At 40.1% G+C, this 14001-nt stretch overlaps 1 protein-coding gene across 2 annotated transcripts; it reads left to right on the top strand.

The window, feature by feature from the left end:
- Window positions 1-1869: 1869 nt before the first annotated feature.
- Window positions 1870-13789, top strand: LOC121269509 (marginal zone B- and B1-cell-specific protein-like). 2 transcript variants are annotated; one of them, XM_041174114.1, is made up of 5 exons: window positions 1870-2043; window positions 6432-6819; window positions 8500-8621; window positions 10376-10480; window positions 11963-13789. In XM_041174114.1, the coding sequence occupies exons 2-5, from the start codon at window positions 6595-6597 to the stop codon at window positions 12126-12128; spliced, it is 618 nt and encodes a 205-aa protein (XP_041030048.1). In that variant the 5' UTR covers window positions 1870-2043; window positions 6432-6594; the 3' UTR covers window positions 12129-13789. The 2 variants fall into 2 exon arrangements, with proteins under 2 accessions (XP_041030048.1, XP_041030049.1); XM_041174115.1 differs by having other exon boundaries at window positions 1887-1923.
- Window positions 13790-14001: the final 212 nt, after the last annotated feature.

Raw genomic sequence — 14001 nt, 5'->3', positions numbered from 1 at the left:
GTTATACAATGAAAATTTCAACAACATGTCCAATCACAGTTGACAATCCTGGTTGGGCATCAGCTGATTCTGCAATCATGATATTTGTCTGAGAATGACAGTATCATGGGCATGAACGACATAGCTGACCATGTTGGGGGGTAGTTTGAGGATGACACAAAGATTAGCCAGGTGGTTAACAGTGAGGTTGAGTGTCTTGGCCTGCAGGAAGATATAGACCGGATGGTCAAATGGGCAGATAAGTGGCAGATGGAATTTAACCCTGAAAAGAGTGAGGTGATACAATTTGGAAGGAGTAATTTGACAAGGAAGTATTCAATGAACGGCATGGCACTAGCAAGTTCTGAGGAACAAAGGGACCTTGGTGTGTGTGTCCATAGATCTCTGAAGGCATGTTAATAGGGTGTGTAAAAGACATATGGGACATTTGCCTTTATCAATCAAGGCATAGATTACAAAAGTGGGGAGGTCATGTTGGAGTTGTATAGAACCTTGGTGAGGCCACAGCTGGAGTACTGTGTGCAGTTCTGGTCGCCACATTATAGGAATGATGTGATTGCACTGGAGGGGGTGCAGAGGAGATTCACCAGGATGTTGCCTGGGATGAAACATTTTGGTTATGAAGAGAGGTTAGATAGACTTGGGTTGTTTTTGTTGGAGCAGAGAAGAATTAGGGGTGACCTGATCGAGGTGTACAAGATGATGAGGGGCATGGACAGAGTGGATAGGGAGCAGCTGTTCCCCTTGGTTGAATGGTTAGTCACAAGGGAACATAAGTTCAAGGTGAGGGGTTTTAAATAGGCTTCTGGTTGAGATTTTGAATATAAAGTGTTAAAATATAAAAATGCCCTCTGCCTTTTCCAGGTGGGAGGGTTTAGAGATTATTCGTTGGTCTTAAAAAAAACCCACAAAATCAGCATCTTGGCATCATGTTGCTCTGACGTAAACGAGCCCTCAGCTCTCAACGGCACCAACTCGACATCTCCGCTGCCCGCTCTCCCGCTCAAGCTGAAGGACCCGCCTCCTTACCCCGTCAGCCACCATTGGCTGAAACGAACCCCATGCTGCCTCCTTATTAGATATTAGCTGTCCTACGGTGCCGACCACCACCCACCCCCCCCCCAACCTCCCAACCTCTCAACCTCTACCAGGACGGCTCCTTCACCCCCCGGCTTAGGGGAGCTGTGAGGAAAAACCTTTTTACTCAGAGGGTGGTGACGGTCTGGAATGCACTGCCTGGGAGGGTGGTGGAGGCGAGTTGCCTCACATCCTTTATGACGTACCTGGATGAGCATTGGGCACATCATAACATTCAAGGCTATGGGCCAAGTGCTGGTAAATGGGATTAGGTAGGTAGGTCAGGTGTTTCTCACGTGTCAGTGCAGACTCAATGGGCCGAAGGGCCTCTTCTGCACTCTGTGATTCTGTGAAAGCTCCAGAGAAGGATTCACTGAAGCTGCATATAAAGAATTGGGTGTAACCCCTTTACTTCTGGACAGCAAGACTTTTCTCTCCACTCCAACAGTCTCAGTGGACTACGTCAAGCCCATTGACAATAGCTTCCTCAACCCCGACCTTTGAACTAAGCGCGTGACCAGCGCCAGACCCGCATACAGACAGTGAGAATGCCGGCCGCTCCCCACGTGACTCCGCGACAGACCTGATTGATTGGACGCAACGTCAATCCGCGTCAGCGCCGTGCTCATTGGTCCGAGGCCAAGTCAATCTTCATCGGTCCTCAGGTCTAGACCAATCAGAGCGTCCTTTGGGAAGCTGGGGGCGGGGGGTGAAGGGGCCGTCCTGGTCGAGGTTGAGAGGTTGGGAGGTTTGGGGGGGGTGTGGGTGGTGGTCGGCTCCGTAGGACAGCTAATATCTAATAAGGAGGCAGCATGGGGTTCGTTTCAGCCAATGGTGGCTGACGGGGTAAGGAGGCGGGTCCTTCAGCTTGAGCGGGAGAGCGGGCAGCGGAGATGTCGAGTTGGTGCCGTTGAGAGCTGAGGGCTCGTTTACGTCAGAGCAACATGATGCCAAGATGCTGATTTTGTGGGTTTTTTTTTAAAACCAACGAATAATCTCTAAACCCAAAACAAAAACAGAATTACCTGGAAAAACTCAGCAGGTCTGGCAGCATCGGCGGAGAAGAAAAGAGTTGACGTTTCGAGTCCTCATGACCCTTCGACTCTAAACCCTCCCACCTGGAAAAGGCAGAGGGCGTTTTTATATTTTAACACTTTATATTCAAAATCTCAATCAGAAGCCTATTTAAAACCGAGTCTGTTTTGGGATTCTTATATTTCACACAATCTTGAAGTAATATTCCCCCGTGGATCCTAGTCTGACTCTGCCCCCCACCCCCCCCCCCTCCCCGTGTCTGTGGGAGAGAGTTTTCGGCATCTGGCTCATTCCCATTGTGATGGTCACCATGTTGTTCCTCATGGCTGCCACGTGTGCCCACCATGTGGAAACCGGTCTCCGTGCCCAACTCTGCAGCGGTTTGCTGAGATTTTTGCCACCAGCCTCATCCCTCCCTATCTCTATATTCTCTTCCAGCTCTACAGACACCTAAGGCCTCTGAGCTCCTTCAATTCTGGCCTCTTGCGACTCCTCCTTTATAATCTCTCCACCATCCGTTAGCTTTGCCTTTGGCGGCCCTGGCCCTCATCTGTGGGAAATCTCTCTCTTTCTCTTTACCACCCTCACCTCTTTTCAGTTGCTGCATGAAACCTACCTCTTTGGCTGATCTTTTGATCAACTGTCCTAATATCTCCTTATGTGGCTCGGTGTCTTAAATTTGTCTGGCAGTCGCACCTGTGAAGCGTGTTGGGGTGCTTTCCCAGGTTTTGAAAAAGAATGGGAATTCTCCCCAATGTTTTGGCCAATGCTTTCTCTCAGCCAATGTGTAAACACAGCTTTTCTGGTCTATTTGAGAGAGTTTGCTGTGTGCAAATTGGTTGCTGCATTTCCTACATTTCAACAGCCACTACACTTCAAAAACTACTTCATTGCTTGTAAAGGTGTTTTCGAGGATGCTGAGGTTGTGACTGGTGCTATGTAAATGTAGGACTTTCTCCTTTTCAGGACTTCCCTACCCCTTGGGCCATTGGATAATTACCTGGGAGGGACCCCTGACTGTTGAAAAGTATTTGACTACATTTAAAGTTTGTTTCTTTGCTTATGCTGCCTATTGCTGTGGTGATCCATGCATGTTTTTCACTCTCTAACACCTGAAGTGCCATCTTCATCTTTGAGGCCAGATATTGAGTTGACAGGCTTTATGACAACTAAATTGGCATCTCAGCCTCTTCATGTTCATTCCACGATTTTCACAGCTGCACCTTTCCAGCGGGAGACATTGGATAGGGATCCAGGGTCTGAAGCTTGGCTGATTTTCTTTTTCTTCCTTTTTTCCTCTTGAGTCGAGTGATAATGCCTTTGCTACCACCCAGTCAGGGTCAGCTCACTCAGCATTGGCGATTGAATCTGAAACCCTGTTTTGTATGGATCAGTTCCATTGGGAAGCGCATTTTGTCAACAGTAGGGCACATCTCAATTTACATCAAATGTCAATTTCGCCCTCCTTATGATAATATTGCTATTTTATCCACCTCAGATAATAGCAGGCTTTTAGTTCTTCTGGTGTGTTTCATGGCTCTTTTAATGCTTTATGATCAATGCCACCTTTGCTAGAACTGTACCTCTTAAAGTCATGTTAGGCTATTGTGTTTTTTGGCTGAAGTACGAGCTATTATTTGGCTTGAGACTGATTTGATAGTATTCAAAATACATGGGAGAAGCTGGCACAGGCACAATGATTTGTATGCCTGCTTCTATGCTGTTTCTTTCTACTATTCAATATTTCCAAGTTCAAGCTTTACATCCTAGATAGAAAACAAGGATTCTCACTTGTGTTATGTAATATTAAAATGTGTAGATAAGGTAAGCCCAGGATATTTTTCCAAAGTAAGTCAGAGTGGTAGAAACAAAAAAAACATAAATGTAAATGAATGTGAAGTATGTTTTAGTGAGTGTGATAAGTGTTAGGAACATTCTATTAGGGGCTACTATCAAACTACAAGGGTGTTCATAATTCTTTTAGTATTCATTCATGGGATGTGGGCATTTCTGGCTAGGCCAGCATTTGTTGCCCATCCCTAATTGCCCTTGAGAAGGTAGTGGTGAGTTGCCTTCTTGAACAGCTACAGTCCATGTGGTGTAGGTACACCCACAGTGCTGTTAGGGAGAGTTCCAGAATTTTGACCTAACAACAGTAAAGGAATGGTGATATATTTCCAAGTTAGGATGGTGACTGGCTTGAAGGGGGACTTGCAGGTGGTGGTGTTTCCATGTATCTGCTGCCCTTGTCCTTCTAGACAATAGCAACTGTGGGTTTGGAAAGTGTTATCTATGGAGTCTTGGTGAGTTCCTACAGTGCATCTTGTAGACGGTATGTACTGTTGCCACTGTGCATCGGTGGTGGAGGGAGTGAATGTTTGTGGATGGGGTGCCAATCAGTTGGGCTGCTTTGTTAATATAGTTGGATGTTTGATTACAGGTCTAGTGGTACAAGAGATGCTAACTCAGATTGCCTCACTATTTTTGTCTTTAATTCTTTATCTGACAGATGGATTTTTAAGTAGGTAAATGTAAACTATTATGCACATTGGAAAAAAAAAATGTGCATGCAGGATTATGAAGGGCAGGGTGTATCTGTTCATTACCAAGAGTGGGAAAAGATTTGGGTGTAATTGTTGATCATTACTGAAAATTTCAAGTGAATCTGTTATCAATGCAGCTGCCTACCAACTTCTGCCATCCAAATGGGGAATAGTGCACAGGGCTGTCTCTCCTCACGCAGTCTCTATATCAAAATCCTCCCCACACATACAGAAAGTACAGAAACAAACTATAGATAGATACAATACTAAAAATAACTCCTATCTGAAGTTGACTGCAAGCAGAGTCAGATAGGAAGTTGAACTCCTACGCTTGCACAAGATTTCAAAAAGGCAGCAAAACTCTGGCCTCATCTCGGAGGTCTCCATAGTGAAGTTGGTAATTTTAGGGGTTTTTGATATAATGTGAGGCTAGAAAGCCATCTGAAAATGTGGCCGAAACTCTAAAACTTTTTTCTTAACTCACATGGCTTGTTTAAAACATAGATTGCTGAGCATTCATCAGTCAGGTGACAACCCTATTTAAATGTGGCAGAACAGTTTTGAAGTGTGTACAGGTTCTTTGAGTTGGGCTTATACAGGACTAGTTTTAAACTGGATCAGCCTCAAGAAGCTTGGATGCTTGACTATGGGACTAGTGATACATGAAATGCTAATTCAGATTGACTCACCATTTTTGTCTTTAATTTTTTATCTGACAGGTGGATTTTAAAATAGATAAATGTAAGCTATTAAGCATATTGGAAAAAAAGGCCAGATAACTAAGATCATATTTGCGTTTATATTTCTTAGCCACTGGTTTTTCCTGTTTTAAATTATATGAGGCTGGAAGGAGCTACTCAACAATGTTGGACAAACCTTAATCAGAACACCAAGCTCCACTAGTATCTGCTGCTTGAGATTAATGGGAAATGGCATGCAAGGTTGGAGACTCCTTCCATTGGGAGCAGAGAGCATTTATGTAGAATTTTCCTTTAGGAGACTAATTGATAAAGGTTTGTCTGATGGAGAAGATTGAACATGGTATAGGTTTCCTGGATCCAAGGTTTGCCCTCATTTTAGAATTCCTTTGAGATCGGCCTGCACAATGTGGTCAATACACTTCATTTTAGGATCCATTAAATCAGTTGAGTTTTGTTGGTGTGGATCGACCCAATATCAGCTTCACAACTGTACCTTATGATCTTTATTAGTATTCTGCAGAATAAACTTTACTTTGAATAATTATTTATTGCATCACTACTAATTCTACATCCAGCTGAAACTTTTACAGAGTTTATAATATTTCACGTACATTGAGCAGTGCACTGGGAGACAAATGCATGACTCAGGAAAATGGTGGGATACTGTTGTGTGTTTAGACTACCCTATAAGTTTTCCGTCTCAGCTGTGGAGAAGCACAATAGAGAATGGAGACCAATGTTTCCCACCTGCAGGGAGTGAAAGTGAGTGGAAGAATCATCTGTTGACCAGATCAGATTAGGATTTATGAAGGCAAGAGACATCTGCTGCTTCCCAAGCCTGAGATGGCCCTGTGCTAAGGTGACTAGAAAAATAGAGGAAGTAGCAGACTGTTCTTGAGAGTGCCAAATGTCCTCAGAGACATACTAATAATCTTTCAAACCATAATTATTTAAACCAGAACCAGATATTTTTTGATTCTGTAAATTCTTGCAGGTAAAAGAAAGAATTTGGCTTAAGGTTGATTTAATGTATTAAAAGGCACCTCCTATAGACTGTGTTTTTCTTCTCCTCCAGATTATTTTAAAATTGCACAGCTGCTATTTTTCATTTCCTGATTGCAACACAAAGACACTGAGTACCACCACGTCAGCATTTGAAATATTTATTGCCAGCTTTGCTCCAGTACATTCAATAACCCTGATTGAATGCATTGTTAATAACTGTCGCAGTGGCCATCATGAGGTTTCTTGTTGTGGCAATCCTAACCCTATGTCTGCGTGACAGCGCCAGTGGAGCTGAGAAGAATGGGAGGCGGAGAGAGTATGCTTCTCAAAGTTCAGGGCAATTTCAAGAATCAGGGACATTTGAAATGAAATCACCTAATCTGAATGATGAGGAATTTCACTCCAGCCACATGCCTGATTATTTGCAGTGTGACTCCTGCAGAGCAATTTCTTATCAGGTAGGTTCAGTGCTTTGTATGATCACTGGCTGTTGTGTGGAAACAGCTATGTTTTGGTACCCATTCATTTAGAGATACAGTGATTTTTTTTTCTGGATCTCAGTCTTCTATCTGTAATTATCTTTGTTTATGTTGTCATTTCTTTCATATCACTTAATTTAACCAAGTTAATCAAAAAACTATACAGACTATTTCTGTTAGTTCAAAATTGTTTCCAAAACAAAGATTGAAATTATCCAGTAATTGAAAATTACAAAACTCAACAAAATAACTAACCATTTTTATACTTTAAAAAAGTGAATTGTCGGATTATTCAAAATCCCTACATTATAATGGTGGCTACACTTCAAAAATATTTCTTTGAATGTGAAGAACTTTGGGATGTCCTAAAGTCATGAAAGGCACTATGTAAATGTAAATCATTTTTAGTTGGCTTCACAAAAGGAAGAGGACTGCACCTCTATCTATCTGTGTTGGTAACGTGGAGCAGGAAAGAGTAGTTTTGTGTAAAAGGAGTATTGACAATTAGATCGATAAAATGGTGAATTTTATCTTAGTAAGTATCAGTTGTTTCACTAAATTTTAAATATTTCTAGAAATGAAACTGATAAATTTATTTTGAGTGTTCTACCATGCACCGGAAAAGAGTTGTGTATGATTCAGTGGTAGAGATAAGGTGGGGCTGTCCCACATCAGGACCTACAGACAAATTTATATGAGTTTAAAAAAGACTTCATGAGTACTGTTAGAAACTAAGTGCAGTCAATAAGTATTATAATTGTTGTGGGTGGCATCTTTCTATGTAATAAGTACTTTTAATGATTTGATAGTACAGAACTTGAGTTGGCGAACAGAAAGAGCATGTCCATGCACTGTGCCTTTTTCAACTAAACAAAAGTTTGGGGGACAGCCATTCTCTGGTTCATTCCCCAGGGCAATGCCGTGACCAATCAGAATCAACCTGCTTGGTATGAATTTAAACATAAGCTTGGCAGTTAACTGTTCCATGGTGCATTCTCCATGGGAACACCTCTATCAATCAGAGTCCGCTTGCCAACCAATCAGCTCTCTTTTCTCATGCAGTATAAAGTGTTGTTCCCTTTAGATTTGGTATTGCAAATCTGTCCTGATGAGTGCAAGGTGAAAAGCCTGGACAGCATATTTCTTTTCTCAGCAATAATAAGTACATGTTAATTGCTAGTTACTATTAAATTGACTTATACTACAAAATACATTTCTGCTGGCATGTTTTTGAAATGTATGCTGAGAAGCAGCACCTTCTCGTCCTAACAGATGAAGCCAGTCCTTTTCCAAGTATTTTTAGTTTCATTGGACAGGGCGTTAGAACAAAGTATAATAACAAATTCCTTCCTCTTTTTGTTCTGCTGGGAATCAAAGACTATCTGACATCAGTGAGGGCACCATCCGTAAGCTTGCTGAAAGTTGAGAGTAATATGATGGGTATAATAGAAGTTTAGAACCACAGGAAACATACATCATTAATGAAGAGGCTTGGGGTGAGAAATGAGGGATCACAGTTTGAATAGGATAAGGAAGGCAGGCAGAAGAAAGTCGGAATACAGTATGATAATTATTGAAAAGACTGGGTTAATTTCCTTTTTAAAAACATTGACATTATTAAATTAATCTTTCACTTATTGTTCACCCTGTACTGTAAAGATGCAGGAATATCTTTCAAAGTGGGAATCGAAAATCTCTGCAGTGAAAGAGGGGAAAACAATACTGAATGAAGCCGATTACACTGATGCTTTGGAGAAATGCTGCTCCCAGAGTTGGGACAAGTGAGTTTCTGCCAGTTTAACTTTTCCAAAATGAAACATTCCCTTTCATTGTTCGTTCTAGATAGTGATATGGATGGCATAAAATATTAAGTAATTGTGTACAAAAAATACCTTAGAACTGAGTTTGCATGTCATAATTTAGCAATTGTGAATAATTGTAAGATCAAATTATTTTGATACTTTGTCATAAATAATCTCTTGTATATTTAGATAAATAATTGAACTCCCTGGGAGTGAGTTACAGCCAGGTGTCTAAGTGACTATACAGGGAGTGGCAAATAGCTCAACAAAAACAGCTGATTATATAGCTTATATAGCATCTTTAATGCAAAAAAACATCCCAAGGTGATTCACAGGAGCATTATAAAGCAACATTTGATACTGAGCCACATAAAGAGATGCTAGTGCAGATTTGGTCAAAGAGGTTGATTTTATGGAGCATCTTAGAGGAGAAAAGAAAAGTGGAGAGGTTTAGGAAGGAAATTCCAGAGCTTGGGGTCCAGTCAGCTAAAGGCACGGCTGCTAATGGTTTAGTGATTGAAACCAGGGATGCTCAAAATACTAGAAATAAAGCTTGCAAAGATCTCAAAAGCTTGTGGGGTTGGAGATTACAAAGATAGGGAGTTAATTATCTAATATATAAATCAAGACCTAACTAAACTTTTCAACTAATATCGTAAACCAAAAATCTAATTGTGGTTCAGATCACAGCTTTGTGAACACTACCTGTTAGAACAAAATAAGATATTAGCTTATAACTACACCACAGTATTTTAAATATATTTTTCTTTAATAGGTATGAGCTATTTAGTTTTTAAAATTTTATAAAGAAATAGTTTTTAATTGATTTCCAATAAATTGTGTGGATAGAAAGCAATTTTTAAAAAAAATTACTGAAGTTACTTGTTCCATATCTGAAGAGCATTTCTGGAATTACCTGCAGCATAGAGTAACTGTAATTATTTTCCACATTGAGACACATAGTAATTATTGAACACATCAAATTAAAAGTGTGCAGCCAGCGGAATGGGTTTGGTTTCCTAGTGCCCCAGGCACGCTATAATAATAGGCAAGGATAGTTCAATGCTAACATTTGATTGCTTCTAAGAGCAGGGGTCAGAAGCATTGAGAACAAGTAACACTTTCTACTGGTTCTCAAATGGTGTATATGGTCAAAACTAAAACAAGAAAGTACTCCCAGGTTGTGGATCATGAACGCTGTGGTCCTGGTGAACTAAATGAGCGTCTTGTTATTCATCATCCTTTCCCCCAACCCCCACCGCCCAGCTCAGTGCTCATTCCTCCTCTGATCAAGAAGCCTGTCACAGCCCAATGCCCAATTTCCAATTTCTCCCTGATATGTGAAAAATGGTCATTTGAGTGAGGTGCCACAGGGCACTGTGAAACTCTACTCCGGTAAAAGTCAGCACTTCAAAAGAGAAGAGAAAAATGGGCAGTGTTTATTTTAAAGATCTCTTGTGGCTTATGATGTCATACCAAACCCTTCAATGTATCTTGGAACAACTGCAGATTGTGCATCTTATGATATCTCTTGTACTGTGATGTCTGGATTATTAAACCAGGCACACACCTTGGCATGTTTGTCAAAGTTTCAGTATTTCTCCCAAAGACTTCTACTGTATAATTAGATTTTTTTGGTACTGCATCTATAAATAAGAATACATCTCACTGTTATTTGACCATAAGGCCCTGTGTATTAATGTTTGTTTTGTTCTATTTGATGCACTTTGCAGGCATGGTATAATAGAGTTGAATGGTGTTAAACGTCTGTCAGGCCCAGGACTGGAGACAGAAGACTTTATGGGAGTGATGATGATGAACGGACCATGGCCAGGAAGGTAAAAATACCATGAAAGCTTTCATTTAAATACCGAAAAGTATTAACCGTTGCATTCCATTGTACGTGGAACAATAATAATGTTTTCACTTAAGAGATTGTTAAGGTTTAGCACCTTTACAGTTTGACAGTTGTACTTGAATAATTATAATGGAGAATATTTTCTCGGCAATTGTTTCTGTAGAATTCCCCCACAGTAAATTTCCAGAGTTAATAGGCAGGTCAAGATTTGCTTCTGTGGAGTGAGTCACTTGGTTAAAGTTGTTGCCTGTTTTGACACATCTCATTCAAAGCAGTTGCAGATTTGTATAATTAAAAGGATTTTCAGCCTTCTTAAAGGTGGTCATCTTAAACCTCATCCTTAAACCTTATTTATTGATACCATTATGTGTGTGGAGGAAGACTTGCATTTATGCAGCAACTTTCATACCCCTCAGAAATGTTTCAAAGTGCTTCATATAATATACTGGCTGTTATGTAAACCAGAAGTTATTTTGTGCAAGGAGAAAAGCAAAGTCTTGCATGTATATAGCGCCTTTCACATTCCCAGCCATTTACAGCCAATGAAATGTAGTCACTGTTGTAATGTATGAAATGCAGCAGCCAATTTATGCACAGCAAGCTCCCACAAACAACAATATAATAACGATCAGATAATTTGTTTGTGCGATGTTGATTGATGGATAAATATTGGCCAGGACTCCATGGACACTTCCCCTGCTCTTCTTTGAAATAGTGCCATGGAATCTTTTGCATCCACCTGAGAAGGTCGTCATGCTTCTCAGTTTGATTTCTCATTCAAAGGACGGTACCTCCAAAATTACAGAACTCCCTCAGTTCTTTACTAAGTGTCAACCTTGGTTTTTGTGCTCAAGTTACTGGAGTGGGAGTTGAACCCACAACCTTCTGTCTCAGAGATGAGAATGCTACCAACTGATCCACTCTGACGACATCCCACACACAGCCATGAGTTGAATTTCTAGGCCAGAGTGTTATAAACTGAGCTAAGCTGTTAAGGTAGGGAAGAAGGATTGAATGATGCATCATCCTAAATCTCTTCCTGTCCAACTGGGATCGTTAGGCTTGTGAGCAGGTTGTCTAAACTCAGATTTGTAAAACATTGTGGTATTGAGATAATTAAAGAGATGGATAGAAAAGGTAACACTATAAAAATTCTAAGTTATGAAATTAAATTGCTAAATAGCAACAAACACAAATTCTCACATAAATAATTGAAACAGCAAGATAGACATTAGAATCCCAAAGTTCCTGCTGTTCATAAAAATAAATTGAGTCAGCCTATCAGCATCTGAAAATAGAAAGACAGATCAATGTTTGGCGTTTTCTCTTTCAGATGTTGACAGACCTACTGTTTATTTCCAGTATTATCTGTTCTTTTTTCAGATGTCCTCCATTTACTTATTACTTTAAAAAAAAAATGTTGCTTGTTCAGGTTGTTAACATTTCTGCTGAATTCCTACAGGTTGTTCAAAATGTGCCAAGCTTACCTAGGAGAGTTTACAGAAGAGGACATTTACAAGGAATACAGGAACAATCCGGATTACTTAGAAGATTTTCTCTGCTTTGGTAAAAATGGAGCTTGCACAAAACATAAAAAATCCCAAACAGCCTTTAAAGATGAAATATAAGCATTTTGCACTGGCTGTTCAGGTGACAAATGCACATTAGGAATTTGGGCGAGGATGTGGGAGGGTGGTTTTGGGTGAGGAGACAGTTAGCAGATGATTTTTTTTTAATTCATTCCTATTAATGAACTGAAAATGAGGAATTTGGCACTCCTCATACCCAAATTCCTGATGTTCACTCTTGTCGTTGAAATCCTACTTAATAGATTAATCCATTCATCTACAGACACTGGTAAATAGTCATGCTTTTGTTACCTCATAAGTTGTGATGTTGAAGTTCCGTGACATTCTTCCATGTAAACCAATTGTGCCGATTAGCAAACAGACCCCAGCACTTAAAAGGCCCACTTTTACAACATGTAATCATTTATATCGACCAAAAAGTGAAAAACCAGTAACTGTTAAATTTGAAGTTGCTGCTTATGGTGTCTTTAGTGACCATTTATTACAGGCAGAACCTGCTGGAGGCCAGTTGGAAAATGAACCAATATTGTTTTCGGATTATGAGTGCTCCAAACCTCCTGTGACAAACTGTTCACTTTTCTAATGACTCTATTTGCAGGTTTTATTGAAGCTGGAACTATCTTTGGATAAGTGCAACTGACAATTTCTACAGTGTTTTAGAACTTAGGGAAAAATGACTACAATCTGTTGCTCTGAGCTGTAATGTTTTGGTAATTTATACCACCGACAGCAATGCACCGCGCACACATGCACATGACTGCAGTTATATGGGTATAGCGGGAAGGTCGTGTTCACATAAATGCTATAAGCAATAGGGACTAAATCTGATACTGTAAAGAAACAAGTAAGTTGTCAGTGAAGGCCTGGAAAACAATCAGAATGTGATAATCATTTATAGGTTGTTGTATTTCTAAATTGATTTCAGCAGATAATTTTATCCTAGTGTAGTGGTGGGAGGGGAGGGGATGCAGTGAGGAAACATTACAGCGGTGGACACTTCTATCTTACCTGTAAGTCATATGTGCATGCTGAGCAAAGATCACAAATGAAGAACCTCAGCTGATTTCTCTCCTTAGCCAGGACCACCAAGTGTTAAAAGCAAAATACTGCAGATGCTGGAAATCTAGAACAAAAACAAAAATACCTGGAAAAACTCAGCAGGTCTTACAGCATCTGTGGAGAGGAATACAGTTGATGTTTTGAGTCCGTATGACCCTTCATCAGAACCAACTGTTAACATCTTTACTGCCACCTTGGTTATAATCAGTGCAAAACAGGCACTGAAGGTTAAGACCTGGGATCTTCCGGTCATATTGCTCGGTTATACCTCGCTTTCACCAACTGACCATTTGAGGGGAAGGACTGATGTATCCAACCTAGCTTTAATTTTATATGTACAGCACCAAAGTCAGGTCAGGATACAGATGTTAATTATTGTAAGTTATGTTTAAAGCTATGTTTGAGACTCAATTTTCACAATTCACTAAATCCTCTTTGACTAACACAAAAGCTGATATTATTCAGCGATCACAAGTCACTTGTGCATGTGTCTGAAATTTGTAATTTAGATTAAAATACCTTTCGAGATGAATAGAAAGAATCACCCACAAGAGGTACTGCAAGCAAGTTTCTGGCATTTATCTTGTTAAGTCTAAAGTTTAGTAGTATGGTTAAGAAAAATAAAGAGTTTGCATTTTTAAGGTATGTGTTAATTATTTTAAAATTCCTTCAAAGATTTTTGGTTAATATGTTTAATATTTAATATCACTATATCTTGATTAACAAACTGTTAGTTATCAGATTTGTGGCCTACCAGTTTGGGAGGCAACAAATTGTGGTGCTCATTATAGTGAGAAATACTTTTCCACCTTTGACATTCAGTATCTGCATCAAACATTCCCAAGGCTGGTAT

Source organism: Carcharodon carcharias, chromosome 25, assembly GCF_017639515.1.
Source record: "Carcharodon carcharias isolate sCarCar2 chromosome 25, sCarCar2.pri, whole genome shotgun sequence".
Lineage (NCBI taxonomy): Eukaryota > Metazoa > Chordata > Chondrichthyes > Lamniformes > Lamnidae > Carcharodon > Carcharodon carcharias.
Note: the sequence above shows the minus strand (reverse complement) of the source record. Positions and strands in the feature narration are given on the sequence as shown.